General features: G+C 40.1%; 1 protein-coding gene across 5 annotated transcripts in view; it reads left to right on the top strand.

Annotated features, from left to right (window-relative positions):
• The first annotated feature begins 3,605 nt into the window (after positions 1-3,605).
• The window catches only part of LOC131110604 (E3 ubiquitin-protein ligase RNF103-like), an 82,325-nt gene continuing 60,305 nt past the window's right edge, over positions 3,606-25,625 (top strand). The window contains exons 1-2 of one of the 5 annotated variants that reach the window (XM_058063850.1): positions 3,606-3,993; positions 4,133-4,303. In XM_058063850.1, the coding sequence (XP_057919833.1) occupies positions 4,160-4,303 (144 nt within the window). In that variant the 5' untranslated portion in view covers positions 3,606-3,993; positions 4,133-4,159. Of the gene's footprint in view, positions 4,304-21,456; positions 21,606-25,625 lie in introns of all 5 variants that reach the window. The other 4 variants (XM_058063851.1, XM_058063849.1, XM_058063852.1 and 1 more) reach the window with 4 other exon arrangements.

The following is a 25,625-nucleotide window of genomic DNA, read 5'->3' as shown; positions in this document are numbered from 1 at the left end:
TCCACTTCCTTGATGTCCTCACTACAGGTTTGCAGAGCTTTAGTTTCTGCCTGTACGCAGGAATCAGGTGGACCATGATGTGGTCAGAGTGTCCCAGTGCAACACGGGGGACGGCGTGATAAGCATCCCTGACTGTAGTGTAACAGTGATCCAGAATATTCTCCTCTCTGGTTGGGCATTTGATGAACTGTCTGTATTTAGGGAGTTTGTGGGTGAGGTTGCCTTTGTTAAAATCACCAAGGACAATAACTAAGGAGTCCGGGTTGTTCCACTCCACACACAGTATCTTGTCCGTGAGCATGCGCTGTGCGTCCTGCACATTGGCCTGCGGCGGGATGTAGACGCCGACCAGAATGAATGAAGCGAACTCACGGGGTGAATAAAAAGGCTATATAAGGTATATCAGATTATGTAGGACTACAGTACTACTCTCAATAAATATGAGGCATCAGTAATACTGTCTACTCTATATTACTGTTGTTGATGTTAGGCTTGCTCAGCTATTAGCTAACTGTCATTAGCAAACTGTAGCTAGCTAATGTTAGCTACAGTAGAGGCAATGAGCACTAAATACCTATAAATATGACTACAAATCATTCAAACTACAAAGACAAAACCACAAATTTGGTAGTAATATGTAATAGGAGTATAAATACTAACAAAAACATAAAGATCACCTCAGAGTTCTTTAGCTGCAGTCTTTGCTGACCTCAAATCTCAATGGCGACCATTGAACCATTGACCATTTCTACATATATTGGAACACTTTTAGTACCCATCCATATCAAAATTCAATGATTGTGTTTTTTGATGCACCCTATGATATATACATACATGTAATTCTATCAGGATATATATATACATACATATATATATATACATACATACATATATATACACATATACATACATATACACATATACATATATATACACATATACATATATATATATATATATATATATATATATATATATATATATATATATATATATATATATATACAGTGCATCCGGAAAGTATTCACAGCGCTTCACTTTTTCCACATTTTGTCATGTTACAGCCTCATTCCAAATTGTATTAATTTAATCTCTTACCTCAAAATTCTACACAAAATACTCCATAATGACAATGTGAAAAAAGTTTTTTTTTTTTTTTACTTTTTTTGAATTTATTAAAAATAGAAAACTAAGAAATCAAATTTACATAAGTATTCACAGCCTTTGCCATGAAGCTCAAAATTGAGCTCAGGTGCATCTTTTTTCCACTGATCATCCTTGAGATCTTTCTACAGCTTAATTGGAGTCCACTTACAGTAAATTCAGTTGATTGGACATGATTTGGAAAGGCACACACCTGTCTATATAAGGTCCCACAGTTGACTGTGCATGTCAGAGCACAAACACCAAGCATGAAGTCAAAAGAACTGTCTGTAGACCTGCGAGACAGGATTGTCTTGAGGCACAAATCTGGGGAAGGATACAGAAAAAATTCTGCTGCTTTGAAGGTCCCAATGAGCACAGTGGCCTTCATTATTCGTAAATGGAAGACGTTTGGAACCACCAGGACTCTTCCTAGAGCTGGCCGGCCTTCTAAACTGAGTGATCGGGGAAGAAGGGCCTTCGTCAGGGAGGTGACCAAGGCCCCGATGGTCACTCTGTCAGAGCTCCAGCGTTCCTCTGTGGAGAGAGGAGAGCCTTCCAGAAGGACAACCATCTCTGCAGCAATCCACCAATCAGGCCTGTATGGTAGAGTGGCCAGACGAAAACCACTCCTTAGTAAAAGGAACATGGCAGCCCGTCTGGAATTTGCCAAAAAGCACCTGAATGACTCTCAGACCATGAGAAACAAAATTCTCTGGTCTGATGAGACAAAGATTGAACTCTTTGGTGTGAATGCCAGGCGCCATGTTTGGAGGAAACCAGGCACTGCTCATCACCAGGCCAATACCATCCCTACAGTGAAGCATGGTGGTGGCAGCATCATGCTGTGGGGATGTTTTTCAGCAGCAGGAACTGGCAGACTAGTCAGGATAGAAGGAAAAATGAATGCAGCAATATATAGAGATATCCTGGATGAAAACCTGCTCCAGAGCGCTCTTGTCCTGCTGAAAAATGAACCTTCGCCCCAGCCTGAGGTCAACGACCCGAAGCACACAGCCAAGATCTCAAAAGATTGGTTCAGAACCACTCCGTGAATGTCCTGGAGTGGCCCAGCCAGAGTCCAGACTTGAATCCGATCGAACATCTCTGGAGAGATCTGAAAATGGCTGTGCACAGACGTCTCCCATCCAACCTGATGGAGCTTGAGACTTATTGCAAAGAAGAATGGGCAAAACTGCCTAAAGATAGGTGTGCTAAACTTGTGGGATCATATTCAAAAAGACTTGAGGCTGTAATTGCTGCCAAAGGTGGATCAACAAAGTATTAAGCAAAGGCTGTGAATACTTATGTAAATGTGATTTTTTTGTTTTCTATTTTTAATAAATTCAAAACATGTCAAAAAAACCTTTTTTCACATTGTCATAATGGAGTATTTTGTGTAGAATTTTGAGGTAAGAGATTAATTTAATACAGTTTGGAATGAGGCTGTAACATGACAGAATGTAGAAAAAGTGAAGCGCTGTGAATACTTTTCGGATGCACTGTATATATATATATATATATACATATATATATATACATATATATATATACATATATATCCTGTGAGAATTACATCCTATTCCTCAATCTTTGCAATGAATATATTAACTCATTCATTTTCTACACAAGGGTCACAAGGGTTGCTGGAGCCTATCCCAGCTGTCTTTGGGCGAGAGGCGGGGTACAATCACACGGCATATATATGTAGCATGTTTTTGGCATGTAGGAGGAAGCTGGATTGGCTGTGATTGGCTGGCCACCAGTCCAGGGTGTACCCCGCCTCTCGCCTGAAGACAGCTGGGATAGGCTCCAGCACCGCCCGCGACCCTCGTGAAGATAAACGGTAGAAAATGAATGAATATATTATCCCGTTAGAATTACACATTAACACAAGTACATTCATAAAAGAAAACACAGAATTTGAACGTGATGTACACAAATAATGACTTTATTGTTATGTTCATAACATGAAACGTTTTATATGTATATATTTATATATATGCATATCCTGTTAGAATTACCTCCTATTCCTCAAACTTTGCAATTAATCAATTAATACAGTAGATGAAAAAGGCAGCAGCAAGTGAAATGTAAACACAAGATCATATTAACACAAATACAATCATGAAAGAAAACACGGAATTTTAACGTGATGTATACAAATAATTACTTTATTTTGTTATGTTCATAACATGAAATGTTAGGCATTTATATAACAGTAGGAACATCGAAGCAAAATCTTTCCACGTTGTGAAAAATGTATGACTTTACATTCAAACGCTGCGCACATCAAACTCAACTTACTTAAATATATCAATACTTACGATTTACAAACAAATTAATGCTTATTAATTCTTCAGTACTTACACTTGATTCTGTGAGCCTTGCACCGTAATGTTGACTTTTTTCAGGGCTTGACAGAAGCGCGCAAAGAATGTTGGGATATGATGGGCCACGGAGGTTGGTTATCATGTTGGCGTTTTCTCAATGGTGGAGGGGGACACATTTGTCGGCCGCATTTGGAGGAGCCTTCGCGCAGTACGATGACGTCATGCAGCCTACTAATGCGCACTTTTAGGATGCAGACCCCGGGTTCAAACATAGCCTAAAACCCTATTGGGTTTAGAGAACAGCTTTGGACTTTCTGTGTCCATCCCACTGCTGCAGCTGTCACGTGACACCGTCGGTTTGTTTTGGTTGTTACATCAGCTGGGCCTGACATAAGTTGGCATGCTAAGCTAATTGGCTAGCTGTTGACAGCGAACAGGTTTCGTGCTGCAGCGACTGTTGGCCAGGGAATATCAAGCCATACTTGACTTGGAGCTAATTTTCCACTGCTCAAATAAGGTATTGAAAGCTCATGTCTGGAAGTCTTCGCGAGCTAAAAGAAGAATTGTCTAGCTTTTAGCGCCATCGTCGTCCATCGGTACGATGTGGCTCAAGTTGTTCTTTTTGCTCCTGTATTTCGTCGTGTTGTTTATGCTAGCACGGATATTTGAAGCGGTAGTCTGGTATGAGACCGGCGTGTTCGCAACACAGCTCGTCGACCCTGTGTCTCTCAGCTATAAGAAACTCAAGACCATCCTGGAGTGTCGAGGGCTGGCATACACTGGGCTGGCTGAGAAGAAGGATGTCAGCCAGCTGGTGGAGAAATCAGGTAACATTGTTACACTTATGGTCCTGCATGCACGAGTTGTGTACTCGTCCAACCACATATTTGACCAATCTTTTTCACCCTTTCAGGATGAATAGTTTTTTTTGTCAGAAAATTACATGACTTACATTACTACATTACTATTCCACAACACTGTAGATCATAGAATGTGGCTGCAGTATTTTTTGGTCTGACAAAATCCTTTGATACAATTAATCATAATATCAGAATTGCAAAATTAGAGTGGTACGAAATCAGAGGATTAGTTTTAAATTGGGTTAAAAGTTATCTTGCCAACAGGAAGCCATGCGTAAAGCTAGTACAAAATACATCTGTAACTTTTAATATTACATGTGGTCAATACTGGGACCAAAACTGTTTAGTGCTCACTTCCAACTAACCTGTATATCAATGACATCTGTAAAGCGACAAAAGACTTAAAATTGGTATTTGTAGATGATACTACTGCCTTATGTTCTGGGGAAAGCACATAAGAGGAATTAATGAATGAAATGGTTATATCAAAAAGTCTGTTTCAGAGAAACAGATGATCTTTGAACCTAAGAAAAACAAAAAATGCGATTTGGTAATAGCAGAAAGGACATGTATGAGTAAATACAAATAAACAGAGTGAATATTGAAAGGGTGAACAAAATAAAATTTGACTGATCACAATAGATTAAAAAATAAGATGGAAACCATCCATCCATTTTCTCACATACATACGGTGGCAAGAAACACTTCAGTATTGATTATTGATCAAAAATCATTATACTTGTTGTTGCTCTTTGGTTTTACGATATCTAATTCATTGTGTGGAGAGATGGGGTAGTAAATATATTAAGCTCTGTTCCTTCCTGCTCCTTTTGGAATCGTGGAACTGTGCTTTGAATTATATTATCTATTCCATTGTACATTATATATATATATATATATATATATATATATATATATATATATATATATATATATATATATATATATTAAAAGGGACTTATGCTAATTTTTCTGCCCTTCGTATTGAGTTTTGGACTGTTGTAGAGCAGCTACAATTGATAACCAGCAGAGAAAGTGTTCTAGTTCTTCCAGAATCTACACACATTCAGTTGTATTTGTTTGGATTTTGTGGTTTCCGTCTGTTTTAATGTATTCTACCCACGGTCCGCCTCCGGGCATGCCTACTCTGCTGTGGTTGGGGCCAAAACCGTTCAACTTGTACATCAGTGATATCTCCAAAGTCACGAAAGACTTAAAGCTGGTATTATTTGTGGATGATACCACTGCCTTTTGTTCTGGAGGGAGTACAGACGAAATCATTAGAAAGGTCAGAGAAGAAATGGTCATACTAAAAAGATGGTTTGATGATAATAGATTGTCCTTGAACCTCGGTAAAATCATCCTCAAACCTAAAATCATGCTGTTTGGTAACAGCAGAAAGGACACGCACCAGCAAATACAAATAGATGGTGTGGGCATTGAAAGGGTGAATGAAAATAAATTTATGGGGATCACAATAGATGAAAATATGAGCTGGAAACCTCATTTTACAAATATACAACATAAGGTGGCCAGAAATATTTCAGTATTGAACAAAGCAAAATGTGTTCTCAATCAGAAATCACTCCACACTCTTTATTGTTCTCTGGTTCTACCATATCTTACTTATTGTGTGGAAATAAGGGCTAATAACTATAAAAGCAATCTTCACTCGCTAAATGTACTGCAAAAAAGGTCAGTAAGGATAATTCATAATGCCGCCTACAGAGAACATACTAGCTCCTTATTTCTAAAATCACAAATACTTAAACTTGCTGATATAGTTCATCTTCAAACAGCTAAAATAATGCACAAGGCTAAAATCAACCAATTACCTAAAAATGTCATCCAATACTTCTCTACAAGAGAGGAGAAATATGATCTCAGGGAAGAACTAAATTTGAAACACTTATATGCTAGGACTACGTTAAAAAGCCATAGCATTTCAGTATGTGGAATCAAACTATGGAATGGATTGAGTAAGGACCTCAAACAATGCACAACGATGAGCGAATTCAAGAAACAATACAAGCAGTTGATGTTTGCTAAATACAAGGATGAAGAGTCTTGAACCAGTCATGGTATGCTTTATATATCACTGTATTGACAGTTACTATGGTACCCATAATGTCATTGCATGGTCATATCACCTCGTACTGAAGTACGAGGTACATTATTAAAAAAAACAAACAAACCTTAAACTGTATTACGGAAAGCAGGAAGTGAACAAATGTAACAGTTACTGATTGTAAAAGTACCAGATGGAGGGGTAGGATTTAATAAGATTTGCTTCTTCCTACTCATTTTGGACATGAGGAACTGTGAACTCAATTGTAATCTGATGCATGTTCAAATAAAATAAAACCATTACCATTACCATTGGTCACACTTCCGAGGGCATAGAAACGCTTCCGGTTTGTGCCGGTAACTATTTAGGGGTTAATAGACGATGATTTATCTTTTTAAAATGTCCGCTATTAACAGACTTGATGATATTTTCCAGGTCAAACACCAAAAGTTGATTATTACTGGGTAATGCGGTAGTCTACCTCGGTCATTGAGATGTAATGTAAATGTTAACTTTCCTCCTTTAGTCAAATAGTCACCTAGCTAAAGCTGCAGAACCAAGCCTTTTTACGAAGATGGCCAAAAGAATGAAATACGTGTACTGAATACGGTTCAAAACTATGCAGCAGCAGAAGTTGCATTAATGTCAGCAAGTATTTGATTTATTATTGGACACTGCGCTGCTCACGAAAGTGTGCTGGCCACACCCCATTGGCGTGGGGTAGTGTGCCTGGGCTACGTAATTAGAGCCCATTATATCTAAAACTGTTGGTCTTACATACAAATGCACACATTTTATTGCATTCAATGTTTAAAAAAATGTATATGGCTCTCACAGATACACATTTTAAAATATCGGGCCTTCATGGCTCTCTTAGCCAAAAAGGTTCCCGACCCCTGCTCTATCCTATATTGCTACACAGACAAGCGGTTTTTCTCCATGACTTACACCAGGGGTGCTCACACTTTTTCAGCATGCGAGCTACTTTTAAAATGACCGAGTCAAAATGATCTACCCACTACAAAAATGCAAAACATCTATTTATTTTCAAATGTATTGAGGGTTATTTGTACGTACAATGTATGTTGATGTACCTTACATAACCAAATGAGCCAATATTGCAAAACACACATAATTAACTATTAACATTTTTTGTAATTACCTGAGTTTACTTTGATGACTTGCACTGAATTGAATCAGCCAGGGATGCATAGTCCGGACAGTAGCTGCTGATAGCCAGCCTCAAGCACACTTCCAAATGTTCATGTACATTGTGAAAAAAAAAGTCCACCTCCCATTCCGTATGGAAGTGATATGTTTTTGCCTTTTTACTTGGTCCAGCTCCTTCATTCATTTTAGTGACCATAAACTTTAGCGAGGGCTTAAAATCTCGCAATTCGCCGACTAGCTTAGCACTTTGCATCGTTGTTTACGCATGAGCGGTGACCTAAAGGTCAAAATTCTGTTGTCATCTGACTGGTTGTCCTGTATGTCAATCAAGTAACGGGGATGGATGATAGGCTGACATCGTAAGTTCTGCTGCACTTAGAGACGTTGTTTGATTTGATTGGTCACCCGAAGGGCAACATTCAGTTGTCATCTGAATGGCTGCCCTGTATATCAATCAAGTGACTGCATTGATGCTAGGATGATATTTTTTTCATGTCACGCCGCGATCGACCAGCGATCGACCAGTACCACCTCCGCGATCAACCGGTAGATCGCGATCGACTTAATGAGCACCCCTGACTTACACAAAATAAGCTAGTTAGAACCAGGGTTGGGCAATATTTGTACAGTGGGGAGAACAAGTATTTGATACATTGCCAATTTAGCTGGTTTTCCCACTTGCAATGCATGTTGTGGTCTGTAATTTGTATCACAAGTACTCTTCAACTGTGAGGGACGGAATCGAAAACAAAAATCCAGAAAATCACATTGTATGATTTTTAAATAATACATTTGCATTTAAGTGCATGAAATAAGTATTTGATACATCAGAAAAATGTAACTTAATACTCATTTGGTACAGAAAGCCTTGTGTGCAATTGCAGATATCACACGTTTCCTGCAGTTCTTGACAAGGTTTGCACACACTGCAGCAGGTATTTTGGCCCACTCCTCCATCCAGACCTTTGCCCAAGCCTTCAGGTTTGCAACACGACAACACAGACTTTCAGTTTCCTCCATCATCCAGATCGTCATTGGCAAACTTCAGATGGGCCTGGACATGCACTGGCTTGAGCAGCGGGACCTTGCGTCGCTCTGGAGAAGATTTGGATGGAGGAGTGGGCCAAAATACATGCTGCAGTGTGTGCAAACCTTGTCAAGAACTACAGGAAACATGTGATATCTAATTGCAAACAAAGGTTTCTGTACCAAATAAGTATTAAGTTCTATTTTTTTGATGTATCAAATACTTACTTCATGCACTTAAATGCAAATGTATTATTTAAAAATCATACAATGTGATTTTCAGGATTTTTGTTTTAGAGTCCGTCCCTCACAGTTGAAGAGCGCTTGTGATACAAATTACAGACCTCCACATGCTTTGCAAGTGGGAAAACCATCCGTAGTGTATCAAATACTTGCTCTCCCCACTGTATGTACCGGCATGTTAAAAAAAGTGCAGATTCTGAGTGAAAAAAAATATGGTAATGGTCTAATTTTATTTGAACATGCATCAGGTTACAATTGAGTGCATCACATAATCAATTCACAGTTCCACATGTCCAAAAGGAGTAGGAAGAAGCAAAGCTTATTGTAGTTTTGAAGTAAGAGGTGATATGACCATATAATGACATAATGGGTACCATAGTAACCATCAATATAGTGAAATATAACGCATCATGACTGGTTCAAGATCCTTGTATTTAGCAAACATCAACTGCTTGTATTGTTTCTTGAATTCGCTCATCGTTGTGCATTTTTTGAGTTTCTGCCTCAATCCGTTCCATAGTTTGATTCCACATACTGAAATGCTATGGCTTTTTAATGTTGTCCTCGCATAAAAGTGTATTTTTACACTTATTTTAGTTCTTCCCTGAGATCATATTTCTCCTCTCTTGTAGAGAAGCATGAGATTATTTTTTTAGGTAATTGGTTATTGTTAACTTTATGCATTATTTTAGCTGTTTGAAGATTAACTATATCAGCAAGTTTAAGTATTTGTGATTTTAGAAATAAGGAGTTTGTATGTTCTCTATAGGCGGCATTATGGATTATCCTTACTGAACTTTTTTGCAGAGAATAATATGAGATGTAAATAGACATTCTCCACACACGGAACACACTTCCGTGACCATCCTTCAAAAATAAAACAAGAGTGTCAAAAATATCAGGAGCTCCAACCACTTGTGCCTGGTGGCGTCTTTAGGAATTATAAACAAATGTTGGTTTCCTTTTGAGACGCTGCTAGCAAGTAGCAGCGCTTTGGGGAGGGCAGAGAGTTTCTATATAAGGAAGTCCGCCCCTCTGCGTTGTCACAAAGGAACGGTTTTACAGCGTCTTTTGAAACAGAGTGTTATAGGCCATAAACTTTTTTTAGTGCTCACTTCACAAATGAACAAACCTCATTATCTGTAACTTCAGCATCGTTTAACATGAGAATACAACATTCTAAGTACATTTATAGGTCAGAAAAGTAGAAAAAGCATCATAGGTCCCCTTAAAACACTACCAATACTTTATCAGGTTTGGGTGATAAGGACCTTAGCATATATCATGATATTTTGGGCATGTTCACGATATGACGATAAAATTAATTATAAAAAGCTACAAACTTTAACCCATATAATGAAATACACTAGTCTCAACTTGTGAAGCACATTTATTTCTTGGTAACAAGAACATTTTTTGTTATTTACTTCACCTCCACCTTTCCCCCAGTTGTCTTGAACGCAGCATAATTGTGGGATTGGACAATAGCGGTTTGGGGGGGAGGGGCTTGGCAATTGCTGCATTCAGAGCCCTACTGCATGGCTACAATGAGTTTGTGTTTGTCTGGGTCCAGCACATTATTATTATTTTTTCGTTGGTCATATTGAAACACCAGAGATCCGGCACGGTGCCGGAATACTTTAAGCCCTGCATATAGCAGACAAACACAGTGATATTTGAGTGACATGAAGTTGATAAGATTTACAGAAAGTGTGCAATAATTACTTTAACAAAACTAAGCAGGTGCATACATTTGGGCACCTCAACAAAAAAATGACATCAATATTTATTAGATCCTCATTTTGCAGAAATAACAGCTTCCTATAGCATCTGATGTGGTGTGGTTTAAATCATCATGATTTTTTATAATATTCGGATCCAGGGACTGAGATGGCCATTCCAGAACGTTGTACTTGTTCCTCTGCATGATTGCGTAGAATTTGAGCAGTGTTTGGTGTCCTTGTCTTGTTGAAGTATCCAGCCCCGGTGCAACTTCAACTTTGTCACTGATTCTTGACCATTGTTGGCAAGAATCTGTTGCTACTGACTGGAATCCATGTGACCTTCAACTTGAACAAGATTGCTCCCTCAATTTATATGAAAAATTACAATGATAACAAATATTACAGGTCTCAAGTTTAAACAAATATTTATTGAAATGTAAACACTGAACACAGTAGGATTCAGCTTTCTTAAACACACATTTAAACAACATTATCAATTTTAAAAGGAGTAAATATTCAACCATGTGCAAAACATTTCTGTTGTAGTTGAAGTTTTATCTAGCATCGATGTGATTGCTTTGAGAGAGTGCTTTTATTCGTCTGTTGCGTTGGTATGTGATGTTTTTGGGATGTCTTGTTGTCACACCATGACTTAAACTGTTATGCCTAGCAGTCACCCAGTGAAATGTGAAGGGCTGTGTATGGTGTAAAAAGCAAGCTTATTCTTTTACTTGCCATTCATGTTACCTATTTCAAAACAGATGGCAATATTTCAACTAAAACTAACTGTTAGAGGCTAATTAAAAGTTGGAAACGTACCCTTGTTATGATGTGGCGGCGGGGTGCTGCAACTGTGTGTGTTGCAGGGTCCTCCGGCAACACATAGCTGCCCGGTGGATGCCTGTCTGTAAATCATGTGGCGGAAAAATATATCGGCAAAACTATGCGTGTATCGGCTGATACCGATTCAAGTCAAGAACGCTAATATCGGCCCGATATATCGGCCGGCCGTATTTAGTTTAATCAGTCCACAGCAACTTATTCCAATATGAGGCTGGCTTGTCCAAATGTGCTTTAGCATGCCTCAAGCGACAAAGTTAGTGGCATGTGCGCTAAAAAGGCTTCTGCTGCATTACTCTCCCATACAGCATCTCCTTGTGCAAAGTGCCCTGAATAGCTGAACGATGCACAGTGACACCATCTGCACCAAGATCATGTTGTTCTTTGGAGCTGGTCTGTGCGTTGAGTTTGACTGTTCTCACCGGACTTCGCCTCCGCTTATCTGCGATGTTTCTTGGCCTGCCACTGGCCTTAACTAGAACTGTGCCCCTGGTCTTCTATTTCCTCACTATGGATCCTCACAGTGGATCTCAGAGCTAGCTTTTTGTTTCCTGCCGCTAAACCATGATGTTGAACAAGCTTTGTTTTAAGGTCATTTGACAGTTGTTTTGAGGCTCCCATGTTGCCACTCTGGAAGGAGGAGAACAACCCATTATAAACGAGTAAACAAATATATTATATATATATATTAGGGTGCATCAAAAACACAATTATTGAATTTTGATATCGCTGGGTACTAAAAATGTTCCAATATATGTAGAAATAACACATACAGAATATTTTTTGCCAATACATGATTATTTAGGGGTGCCATCATACATCTGTTTTTGTGGAATAAAGTGGTGAACAGTGTTCAATGGTCACCATGGAGATTTGAGGTCAGCAAAGACTGCAGCTCAAGAACTCTGAGGTGATCTTTATGTTTTTGTTAGTATTTATACTCCTATTACATATTACTACCAAATTTGTGGTTTTGTCTTTGTAGTTTGAATGATTTGTAGTCATATTTATAGGTATTTAGTGCTCATTGCCTCGACTGTATCTACAGTTTGCTAATGATAGTTAGCTAATAGCTGAGCAAGCATAACATCAACAACAGTAATATAGAGTAGACAGTATTACTGATGCCTCATATTTATTGAGAGTTGTACTGTAGTCCTACATAATCTGATAAACCTTATATAGCCTTTTTATTCACCATCATTCTGGTCGGCGTCTACATCCCGCCGCAGGCCAACGTGCAGGACGCACAGCGCATGCTCGCTGACCAGATAATGTGTGTGGAGCGGAACAACCCGGACTCCTTAGTTATTGTCCTTGGTGACTTTTACAAAGGCAACCTCACCCACAAACTCCCTAAATACAGACAGTTCATCAAATGCCCAACCAGAGAGGAGAATATTCTGGATCACGGTTACACTGCAGTCAGGGATGCTTATCACGCCGTCCCCCGTGTTGCACTGGGACACTCTGACCACATCATGGTCCACCTGATTCCTGCGTACAGGCAGAAACTAAAGCTCTGCAAACCTGTAGTGAGGACATCAAGGAAGTGGACCAGGGAGGCTGTGGAGGATCTCCAGACTCCACTGACTGGGATGTGTTCAGGACTGCTACCAACAGTCTGGATGAGTACACAGAGGCTGTGACGTCCTACATCAGCTTCTGTGAGGACTGCTGCGTTCGTTCCATCACGCACCAGGGTGAGCTACAACAATGACAAAACCTGGTTCACAGCCAAACTCAGACAGTTAAGGTTGGCGAAGGAAGCCTTCAGGAGTGGGGACAAAAACAAGTACAAAGAGTCCAAGTACAAGTTTAGCAAGGTGGTGAAAGAGGCTAAACGACTGTACTCTGAGAAGCTCCAACACCAATTCTCAGCTAACAACTCTGCGTCTGTCTGAAAAGGGCTCAGGCAGATCACCAACCACAAGCCTAAAGCCCCCCACTCCATCAACGATCGATACCTAGCCAACGATCTGAACGAGTTCTACTGCCGCTTTGAAAGACAAAAGGACAGTCCAGCAACCATCCCCCGTCGTTCGCAAACTTCAGGAGCTTAATCTCCCAAGCCAAGCGCTCCAGTGAGGCTGCAGTGAAACAGCTGAAGAAAATGGAGTGCAGACTTGATGCCACATTTCCGCTGTGGCCTCCAAATGTTGAGAAGCTGATTGATAACCCTGAAGACCTAGCTTTCCTGGCGAGCATGAAGACGGACAGAGTGGCCACATTTGGTGCATTAGATAAAAAGCTGCAGCTTAAGGTGAAGCGGCGAGAGGAGTGTCAAGCTGCCGCAGCAGCGAGGCAGTGCCGCTGTGAAAAGGAGCTGAAGGAGATGATGGAAATGTCCAGCTTGGTGTCAGAAAGTGATGAGGAGCCAGAGGATGATTCTAACACAATCTGTCCACCATCTGACGGCAAACCATCCCTGAAGCATAAGAAGAGTGGAACAAACGTCTTCATTCCGCCTGATATCCTTAGCTGACCAAGTATTGTGTCACTGGCTGCAAGGTTGAAAATGTCACCAATGCAACAGGCTGCCTTCACGCGTGGCCTGGTCGCAGAGTCAGGCGGTGATTATACACATCTCTCTGCATCCTATGCAACAGCTGATCGAGCAAGACGGCAAGTGTTGGAGACAGTCAGTGAGCCAGTTGGAGGAGCGTCTTACAGTGGTGGTCGGAGATTCAGAGCGGCTGAAACTGCTCTGTGTCCTGAAACTGCTTGGTGTCCTGGCGTATAAGAAGCAGACCAATGAGGTATGCGGAGCTACTATTGCCCGGTTGACATGCAAGTTGCTGCAAGACTGGTGCTGCACTGACCAGGTTGTCAACACGGCATTTGACACCACTCCATCAAACACTGGCCATCTGACAGAAGCCTGCATTGCCATTCAGGGCGCCCACTGCTTTGGTCTGGGTGTCGGCACCACATCGGTGAGGTCCTCCTGAGCCAGGTTTTCACAGACCTGAAGGTGCAGTCATCATGCTCACCAGAGGTTACCTTGTTCACACGTTTGAGAGAGAACTGGAACCTCTTACCACATGAATCGAGCAGCCAATGGTCTTGGCCAATGGTGCTGTACTTGTCAGGTGTGCAAAAGAAGTCACTGACTACAAGCGAGGTGACTACCGCGAGTTTGTGCAGCTGTCTTGTGTTTCTGGATGCAGATGGTGAGGAGCAGACTCCAGTGACCTTCCAACAACCAGGAGCGCTCAACGAGGCACGATGGATGGCCAAGCTGTTCTACACTCTAAAGCTGGCCTTGATGGAGCAGCACATTGCATTGCTTCCCCATGGCACAATCACCACATGGCAGCAGGTGGCGAAAATTTGGCCATTTGCCAATTTCATTACACACATACGCAAAGTGGTGGCTGACCAGCGAGAAAGCTGTAGATGCTGCCTGGAATGATTTAGAGCTCTACCACCACCTGCAAACATACAAAGGTGTAAATGAAAGCATTGCAGTGTCTGCAATCAAAGCACTGGAGAGACGTCGCTGGCAGCTGACAGGCGAGATGCTTCCCCTGGCTCTCTTCAGCAGCAAGGTGCCCATTGATGACAAGCGTGCACTTGCCAGTGCAATCTTGGAGCTGATCTTCCCATGCATGTACCCAGCAACGCTTTGGAACTGGCTTTGGCAAGCCAAAGTTTCCCACCCTCTTGCCAACCACCACCTTGGCTGACCTCGCCAATGCAGATTGTTGGTTTGGGATGCAGCAGCTGCACATTGATCCAGCATCTGTCTCTGGATGTGAAAGAATGAAGGGCTACCAATTCTGCGTAAAAAAAAAAGGTCAATTTCCGTGCGATGAATGTGGTGAATGACGTGGCGTCAAACTCACAACCGACTTTGTCGCAGTGGCCAGGAAGGAGCAGCACCTGCAGAATGTGCTGCAGCCAGTTGAACATGACCGCAGCCAAACCTTCGTCGCTGCAAACGCAAGCTGATCCCTGGATAGGAGGGTTACTCCTGGGTGGCAGGTGGGATGACTAATCTGGGTTTAGATGCATCAGTGAGGTTCAGTTCAGATTTCATCTCTCCCTTGTGATGTTCCTCAGTGGAGAGGACTCTGGTACAATAGATCGAGCAATTACTTTTGAAGTTTAGTTAATGTTCTTATCCCTGTGAGTTTGTCAGTAGAGAGTTTGTTATTTAAATGTGTTACTATTGCCCCTTGTGTTTACAATAAATTAAATATAATAAGAAAAAATATATATACATATATATATATATATATATATATATAAAAACAAAGTGTTTAAACTTCATATGTATGTCCAATATCCATCACAGCTACATAAAAATTAGCGTAAGGCCATGTGAACATGTCCCATTGACCGCCATTCATTTTGTCAGTAGGACAAATGAATGGAGAATCTTTAAAGTTGAATTCTGAGAAATACCCAATCTGCCCAAAGTATAGAAGTTCATTGTACTCAACATTTCCAGGTCAACTTTTTGGCAAATAGACTAGGAATTGCACATTTTCCGAAATTTTACAAAAGTTTATTTGTGAGGTGGCACCCCTAAATCTCAATGGATTTCCTCAAAACTTTGCAAAAGACATTTTTATGTTCATTAGAAAAAAATGGAATGCCAGCCAAATTGATATTATGAAAATTAAAAATTCCCATTCAAATTTGATACACCCTAAAATATATTATATATATATATATATATTATATTATATAATCATAAATAAATAAGCGTGTATCTGTTACGGATAATGCATTTTTTCCGGATATGAGTATGAAACGAGTACATTGATCACTATCTGTCATTCATGTAAAAAAAAAAAAATGCTCATTATGTATTCACTTTTCACACTCTATGATTGGCCAGTCACACACAGCGACCCCACATCCCTAGACGATAGTCAGCGAAGCTGACACATAATTAATATCTTTATTGCCATGTTTGCATGAATCACACTTCACACAGCTCATGTATATGGAATAATTATAATATATATAAACTAGAAAATTCTTGCAGAAATTTTAATGGGTATGCAACCTGTCCTGTGAACCTCGGCCCAGGTGTCTGCTGTGCAACGCCGCCGAGCATACATTACATGAGGAATTTAGCAAGAAAAAGGCTAACATGCTAACTGTTAGCACGCTAGTATCTAGCGAGCTGGCACTCTATAGCAGTCCTAAGGCAGTCCTACAATATCCTTGCATCATGCCATGTCTGTATGCTGATACAGACTGATGATGACTGACTTTAGGCGTGAGGAAAGCAGCTAAAATCAGGGCTCGACAATAACGATGTACCGATGGCCCGGGGCAAGTTAAAACAAAATTCGGGCAAGTAAATCCAATCAGTGATATTCCCGTCGGGCAAGTGCACTTTGGCATGCCATACTGCGAAGTTTTTTTAAAAGCGGTTCTTTTTGGGTGTTGGTAAAACACGGACTGCATAATTCCGGTGGTAATTTGCAAACCAATCTTTGCAAATCTTGAATGGACCAATCAGAATCGTTTATTTAGACCGCGGTCCACAGTCCGCGTTTTACCCACACCCGTTCTTGTTCGCGATCAACCAATCAGCGATCGTTTGACTACGAAAACATTTATCATGGCGTCCCTGCTAACATCGTCTAATTCTTCAACAACTTCTGAAGGAAAGCACCAAAAACTGATGAAACAGTGATCATGTGATGTTTATTTTATTTTATGTCAGAGATTAAAGCTGTTAGTTTGATCTGACTCAGGTTGCAATAGTAAATAATGGTTTACCCAATAACTTGTGTTGTCATTTATTATTTAATAAGCACAATGTTTATTCAATCATGAATGTACTTTTATTTATCAAGGCAAAGTGCCTAGAGGTCTCTTGACAATCCAGATTTCCATGCAACGTCATGATCTGTGTAGGAAAACAACCACAAGAAATGATAATCATTTAATCTTTATTTGAGATTCTCATGTGATGCCACAAAAATTAGATGATATCATTATGGCAGTCTTTTCATTTTACATGGGGCAAGTTCGGGCAAGTACTTCTCACCTTAAGGATTCCCCATGGGCAAGTAATTTTTGTTTTTAATGTAGAGCCCTGTAAAATGTTAACATGCTAATAGTTAGCATTAAGGATCGACCGATATTTCGGCCGGCCGATATATGCGTTCTTTACTTGAATCGGTATCGGGCGTGGGTTCGCTGATATATTTTTCCGGCAGCTATGTGTTGCCGGAGAACTCTGCAATACACGCAGTCGCAGCACCCCGCCGCCACATCATAACAAGGGTACGTTTTAAGTTTTAATTAGCCTTTAACAGTTAGGCTTGGTTGAAATATTGCCACCTGCTTTGAAATAGGTAACATGAATACCAAGTAAAATATAAAATATAAAATAAAAAAATAAAAAATAAAAAATTAATACAAACCCCTTCACATTTCACTGGGTGACCGCTAGGCCGAGCAGTTTAAGTCATGGTGTGACAACAAGAACTCCCCGAAACATCACATACCAACGCAACAGATGAATAAAAGCACTCTCACTTGTTGAGCAGACCACGAATGAACAACTATGCAACTTTAACTACAAACTGACGAACTATTTACATCCAGGGTGCCGCAAAGCATGCTGGGAACCAGGAAGTGCTCCCAGTGACGCTACAATATAGTTTAATTTGTGGTCTGAAAACCAGGAATGCTGCTGAATGCTTCATCTTTATAAGTGCCTACCGTTGGAATTAGGGCGCTGTTGATGTAGTTGGAGGCTAATATGCACCACTGTTACCAACAATATGTACCACTGTTACCAACACCGCTTTAATGGCAACGTTGGCAATTCAGTCCCATGGTCTTTGGAGGAGTTTCATTCAGCGAACACCGGGCTGAAGGTTAAATGCGTGTCGTGTTATGTGTGTGCGCTCTCTCCGAGCACGCACACACAAACAGAAGGAATTGGAGCAGCCGTGTCTGCTTATGAGAGGTCTTTTAGCGTGCACAACACAAACTTCAATGATGAGATAAATGTTAAATGTTAAATATCTTACTAAATTGTGTCAGTGTGATGTGGGGGTTCGCGTCACACTGCAAAGGAGCAGTCATCACATCGATGCTAGATAAAACTTAAGTTACGACAGAAATGTTTGGCACATGGTTGAATATTTACTCCTTTTAAAATTGATAATGCTGTTTAAATGTGTGTTTAATAAAGCTGAATCCTACTGTGTTCAGTGTTTACATTTCAATAAATATTTGTTTAAACTTGAGACCTGTAATATTTGTTATCATTGTAATTTTTTCATATAAATTGAGGAAGCAAAAGCAGTATCGGCCACAAATATCGGCCCAAGCAAAATCGGCCATCGGCTAAGGGTGATGGGAAAAAAAACATATTGGTCGATCCCTAGTTAGCATGCTAGCACAAAAGTGCAGAGAAAGCATTCCAACATCATGCCATGTACACACCGCTCAAAAGTTTGGGATCACTTGCAAATTTCTTTGTTTTCCAAAGTAAAACACATTTTCATGCATTTCACAAACATTTTATCAATTTCACAAACAATTAAAATTAATCAGATGATTTTCAAACAACGACCTCCGACCTGTCAGTCAATTGTTGTGCTTAGAAAGGAAGGCTATTCAATGCAAGAAATTGCAAAAAAAAAAATTAAAATCTCTTACCATGCGGTTAACTACTCCCTTCAGAGAGCAGCACAAACTGGGTCTAACAAGGACAGAAAAAGGAGTGGGAGGCCCCGATGCACAACTGTGCAAGAAGACAAATATCTGAGAGTGTGTAGTTTAAGACAAAGATGCCTCACAGGTCGTCACCTGGCAGCTGCTAAATAGTACCCGTCAAACACCAGTGTCAATATCAACAGTGAAGAGGCAACTTCAGGATGCTGGACTTCATGGCAGGATTACCAAAAAAAAGCCATATCTCCGACAGACCAATAAAAAGAAAAGACTGAGATGGGCAAAAGAGCCCAGGCATTGGCACTGGAAGAGTGGAAGAAGGTGTTGTGGACAGATGAGTCCAAGTTTGTGGTCTTTGGATCAAACAGAAGAACATTTGTGAGACACAGAACAAACGAAAAGATGCAAGAACAGTGCTTAATACCATCGGTGAAGCATGGTGGAGGCAGTATGAGGAGTCTTGGGTTGCTTTGGAGCTGGTAAAGCTTGAGGAAGGAATGCTATCACAAAATTTTGCGAAGACATGCCATACCCTGTGGACAGCGCTCGAATGTGGCCAATTTCATCCTACAACAGGATAATGACCCAAATCCCACCTCCAAAATGTGTCAGCAATATTTAAAGAATAAGCAGTCAGACAGAATTCTGACTGTAATGGAGTGGCCAGCACAGTCTCCAGATCTGAACCCTATTGAGCTGTTGTGGAAGCAGCTTGACTAAAAGGTACGGAAGAAGACTCTGTCAAGCCAATCCATCTTGTGGGAGATGCTCCAGGAAGCATGGGGCGAAATCTCATCAGATTACCTTGAAAAATTGACTAGAATGGCTAAGGTCTGGCAGGTTGTAATTGCTGCAAAAGGTGGCTTTTTTGATGAAAGCAGAGTCTGAAGTACACATTCATCATTTCCATTAAAATCATTATTTCCTACTCTGACAATGTCACCTTGCCCTGTTCATTTGCTATATTTCCTATTCAGACTAATCTCATGTATGTTTCCAAGGGGAAAAAAACCCAAGTGATCCCAAATTTTTGAGCATTAGTGCTTGTATGCTTCACAACTCTTCATTTTGTTGTACCTTGAAAAATCTATCAAAATCCTGCCAAAAATGGTATCAGTATTGAGAGGGACGACTTTTGAAAAATGGCTGGGATTGAGAGAGTTAATTATTGCTCAAAAAATCTTGTGAGTTGTGCGAGAGAACTTGCACATACAAAACATTGTGGCTGTGTAACTCCACCCGTATAAATAAATTAACCCCAAAGCAATGTAGCGCTCATTTTTTTCTGTGTAATGTGACTTGCTGTTTAATGGATTAGCTCATCACTAGAGGATAGCATTTACCTATATTTAAGTTGTCAGGCGCCTGGTCCAATGTAGTCATGTTATTTTACATTTTTATTCATTTACCTCCTGTGAAAATCTGCAGATGTGTGTACCTAGGGTTGGGCATCATTTGAATTTGAGCAATTCAGGTTCCTAACGATTCTCGATTGCGACCATTTTTAGAGGGAGGTTCAAAAAAAATATGCCTGGTTGAAATGAGGGCACTAACCAAAGTTCTTGGGTGAAATGTTTAAAAACAATGACTTAGTAACATTAATTTCTCTCAGGGCTATTAATAACCTGTATATCAAACAATTGAACATGAACATAATTATTTAAGAGTCTATGTATAGGAGTACACGTTCAAAAATGATTTGTATTTCTAAAAAGCTTATGAAAAAACAATGGCACATATGTTTATGTGTGGGAGAGTTTCTTATGATGCAGAATAGACAAAGTGTAACTTAACCATGTTAGTTCCTACTAAACTGCATTGACTGGAAGTCAATGGTTTGCTTTAGAATAAAGTTTTTATTTTAATCTTCAATGCAATAGTCATATTTATTGACTCCCCCGAGTATGAGTGGGACCTATGTGACCAGTGTAACCAGATATTTAATTGGTTATTTAATAGCGATTATTAAAAACTGTTGGAAAATATCTGACTACGATCAGAAAAGATTAGGCAAGACTCAGGGAGAGAGGAGAAACGACCCGGATACACAGTCCCTACATAGCAACAGCGCCATCACTGTTGCTAGGGAGCCATATATCCAATTGCCAACTTGAAATCAACAGCGACGGAGATGAACATACAACGGCCAATGTGAAAAACTAACTTCACCATGGTAAACAAGTAAAGTGAATAGAGTAATGTGCGGTCAGCTTCCTGGCCAAAGCTAGCTGAATCCGGGTGTGTTTAATTCTGTGAGTGGTGCATCCTTCTTTGCGCAATCCGGTTCCAATCGATGCTTGATGCCCAAACCTACTTTGTTAACCTCGGATGTGGATGTTACATTGCAAAATGATGGTTTCTTCTCAAACCAAGACATACTTGTCATCCAGGAGAACTGACACATGGGGAGCTGTACTCTGCCGTCAAGAAAGAGAAGGAGCAAAAAGAGGCTGGAGAAGTCAGCAGCACACACTTCAGTGGAGAGATGCACTTCTATGAATTAGTGGAGGACACTAAAGATGGGATCTGGTTGATTCAGGTAATGTTTCAATTGACTTACAGGTTTCAGACAAGATTTCTGTTGCATTGTCTTCAGAACTTTAAATAATAGCACATGTAAATTGTTAGTGTCTATGTACCTGCTCAATTATTTGACTTTTGTTGTAAATGTGGAAAATGCAGATAGGCACCGTGCCTGTCAGTACTCCATTATTATGGGCTGACTCAGTAAAAAGATATCAAAGATATCTTAATCTTCCCATTTTTGTGCGCATAATGCGGCCAAAACCGCAAGAAGGACCCCCACACATGTTACACCGCCGGAAACGTGGCACTCGGGACTACAGCGGTATTTATTTTTTGGAACATTTTGACGCGACGCTATTCGCGATAGAAAAATGCAAAAAACACTGGGTCACTAGATTAGGTACCTTTGTGCTATTTTTAGAACAGCACATGCCAGAGAAAAAAGAGAATTTACATACTTTTCACAGCCTTGTAGCCCAGCCATACGGCCACGTAGAAACGTGATTAACGGCTCATTTTTTAGATAAACTTCTCAACTCTCTCTGTGGCCTCTTGCTAGGTGCTAGCGTGGCAGCCGTTAGCATGTTAGCATTTAAGATAATTTATTCTTGTCTAAAGGCAAACACACACATGGCATGATGTTGGGAGGTTATAGGACAACCTTGGCACTTTCTAAACTTGAGGCTCTCTTGCTAGGTGCTAGCATGATGACTGTTAGCATGTTAGCATTTTAGCTAATTGACTCATGTCTAAAGGCAAATATACACACGGAAAGATGTGGGGACACTATGGGACTACCTCAAACTTTTCGGGACCTGAGGCTGTCTTGCTAGGTGCTAGCATGGTAGCCATTAGCATGTTAGAATTTAACTAATTTACTCATGTCTAAAGGCAAATACACACATGGCATGATGCAGGGAGGTTATAGGACAACCTTGGCAGTTTCTAAACTTGAGGCCCTCTTGCTAGGTGCTAGCATGGTAGCCGTTAGCATGTTAGCATTTAAGCTAATTTACTAATGTCTAAAGGATAATACACACGTGGCATGATGTAGGGAGGTTACAGGACAACCTTGGCACTTTCTAAACTCGAGGCTCTCTTGCTAGATGCTACCATGTAGCTACCATGTGCTCTTAGCATGCATTTTAGCTAATTTACTCATTTATGAAGCCGAATACACACACGGCATGATGTCGGGACACTATGTGACTGCCTGAACACTTTTGGGACCTGGTACCTACTTGCTAGATGCTACCAAGCTAGCTCTAAGCATGTTAGAATTTTAGCTAATTTGCCGCTTTCTAAAGGCATGGCATGATGTAGGTACGCTATGGGACTGCCTCTTCGCTTTCTTTTAGCTGCTACCGTGCTGACTGTTAGCATGTTGGCATTGTAGCATGTCAGCTTTGTTGCTAAATTCCTCGTCTAATGTACGCACGGTATTGCTCGGCGACGCGGCACAGCAGACACCGGGCCCGAGGTTCACAGCACAGGTGGCAAGCCCATCAAAATTTCTGCGGGAATTTTCTAGGTCTACCTTCATCTTCCACGGCTAGCTTTGTGGTCATGACACCAAAACACACATTAATCTTGTTATTTCCACCATAAAAAATAACATTGAAAGTTGGATATGATGACATAAAACAATATAAAATTTGTCATCTTGTATAAAAGGCTACAAAGCTTAAGCCATTTATTTTTTAATTTTTTTTAAACAAATTTATAATGATTAATCACCATTAACAACTACAATATGTCTGAAATATGCCCATTTTTACTGTATTTGATGAACAGAAAGTAGGGCTGTCAAATGATTACAATTTTTAATCAGATTAATCATGGTTTCAAATTAATTAATAATGATTAATCACTTTGTCTTAGTATGTCTGAAATATTTTTACTGTATTTTTATTGAAAGAAAGACAAATTATAGGGCAAGATTATGTATAGTTGCATGTTTTAACAGCACCAAAATTTAAATCACATTAAGAAATGGCACACGTGTATGAAAATCTATTTACCTAACACTGCTTTATTTAAATCTCACCTGAAGTCAGCTGGCATATTCTCCAGCATACCCCTGCAACCCTAGTGAGGATACACGGCACAGAATATGGATGGATGGTTCCTATCATAGCAGATTATTTGAATCAGACCTGAAGTGTTTTAATATGAGCAATGAGGAGTTGCGGTCAAAATCATCACATCATTTAAGATGAATTCACATGTTTTGAGTGAATTTTATGGGCTTTCACGGCATCATTAAATGCACTGAGCATTAAGGGTTACAAAGTCAGTGACTATCCACTTGTTTTTATTTGCATTTCGGTTTTAGACTGGGGTCATCAACCTTTTTGAAACCGAGAGTTACTTCTTGGGTCCTGATGAATGCGAAGGGCTACCAGTTTGATACACACTTCTCAAATAGCCAATTTGCCTTTAACTACGTATATGTTATTGTGAATCATCAATGATATTTGTTTACCCCACTGCAATGCTTATAAAGCTAGCAGTTAGGAACATAAACAAATGCACAGCAACATAACATCTCAGCTATAAGCAGTACAGTAAACACACTGAAATAGCATGCTAACAACATCATGAATTAGTGGCAATGGCTAACTTAGCTCAGCAGTTAGCGATCAGCTCAGCAGCTGAATCCCAACACACTCCAATATGTCGGTGCAAACAGCATCTAGCATTGAAGGAATGACAAATAACCAGGTTACTCACATTTATAAGCGCACGCTGTTAGTTGAACATCAAATGTTACGACGACTCTGAAAACTGCGCGGCTGCCCTGGTGCATTCAGGTGCCCATTTAGTGTTGTAAATGGAAACTGCGTTTAATCATGTTCACTTAAAGCAGCAAAAGAGATTGGACACTATAAACCAGTCTTTTGTACAAATGTAAAAATATTGTAAAATATATTGTCCTTTCCCGTTTACATGTAATTGCAATTCAAACAAGAATAATAATGAAAAAAATTAGATGCAGCTTGCCGGTTGTTGGGATGTTCGGGATGTCAGTCATAGCATGTCGTGATCTTGTCCGAGGTACCGCCAGGAGCCAGTGGTTTGATGACCTAAGCGCCCTGGTAGTCATATGAGGCTTTAAAAGTTCAGTTAAATAAGGTGGAGCCAGACCATTCAAGCACTTAGCTGACTGGCTAAGACCTACAAATAGAGAATTACAGTAGTCAAGGCGTGATTTAATAAAACAGTGTATTGCCCTCTCAAGGTTTTTCTTTGGGAGCTTTTGCTTGGCCAATAATCGTAACTGGAAGGAAAACGTTTTTTACAGTGGAACATATCTGCCTGTCAAGTTTGAGTTCACTGCCCAGAATAACACCAATGTTTTTGCAAAGCCATGACAATAAGAACTTAATGTGCCAATGGCGCTATAATACCCATCGAGAAGGTTTTGTTGTAGCAGCCATCAGCACAGGATGTGGCCAAAGGACGTCCACTTCTATGCCTTTCTGTGACTCTTCCAGTCTCTCGATATCACTGTTGCAACCTGTTGATGACACTGTGTGACGCTCCAAACTCAGTGGCCACTTCGTCTGAGAACATCCTGTTTGAAGCATCACAATGGCAAGAGACTGTTGATCCATTGTTAGGTGTCGTCTTGGTCTCATGATGTCAAAATGTGAACACCATGATGAACTAGTACATTTATTGGTCAATGCTGATTTTTGCTGTTAAGCTCTTCGTTAGAGAACAGCAGCTTGTTCAAAACTTACTGAAACATTTAACAGTTGTACATGTGCAATCAAAAGCTTAGAGAAGGTCACATTAAGATAAGATAAGATATGCCTTTATTCGTGCCTCAGTGGGGAAATTTGTATTGCACAGCAGCAAGAGTACAGAGTCAGTTAAGCAGTACAAAATACACCATATACAAAAATAAACAATATAAACAACCCAAGTATTAACAAAATCATCAGTTTTTCCCAGAGTTATATATAATACAGTATGTAGATAATATGAAACAAGATGAGATATATGACCAGTCTATACACTGAGATCT

Source organism: Doryrhamphus excisus, chromosome 23 (assembly GCF_030265055.1).
Source record: "Doryrhamphus excisus isolate RoL2022-K1 chromosome 23, RoL_Dexc_1.0, whole genome shotgun sequence".
Lineage (NCBI taxonomy): Eukaryota > Metazoa > Chordata > Actinopteri > Syngnathiformes > Syngnathidae > Doryrhamphus > Doryrhamphus excisus.
Note: the sequence above shows the minus strand (reverse complement) of the source record. Positions and strands in the feature narration are given on the sequence as shown.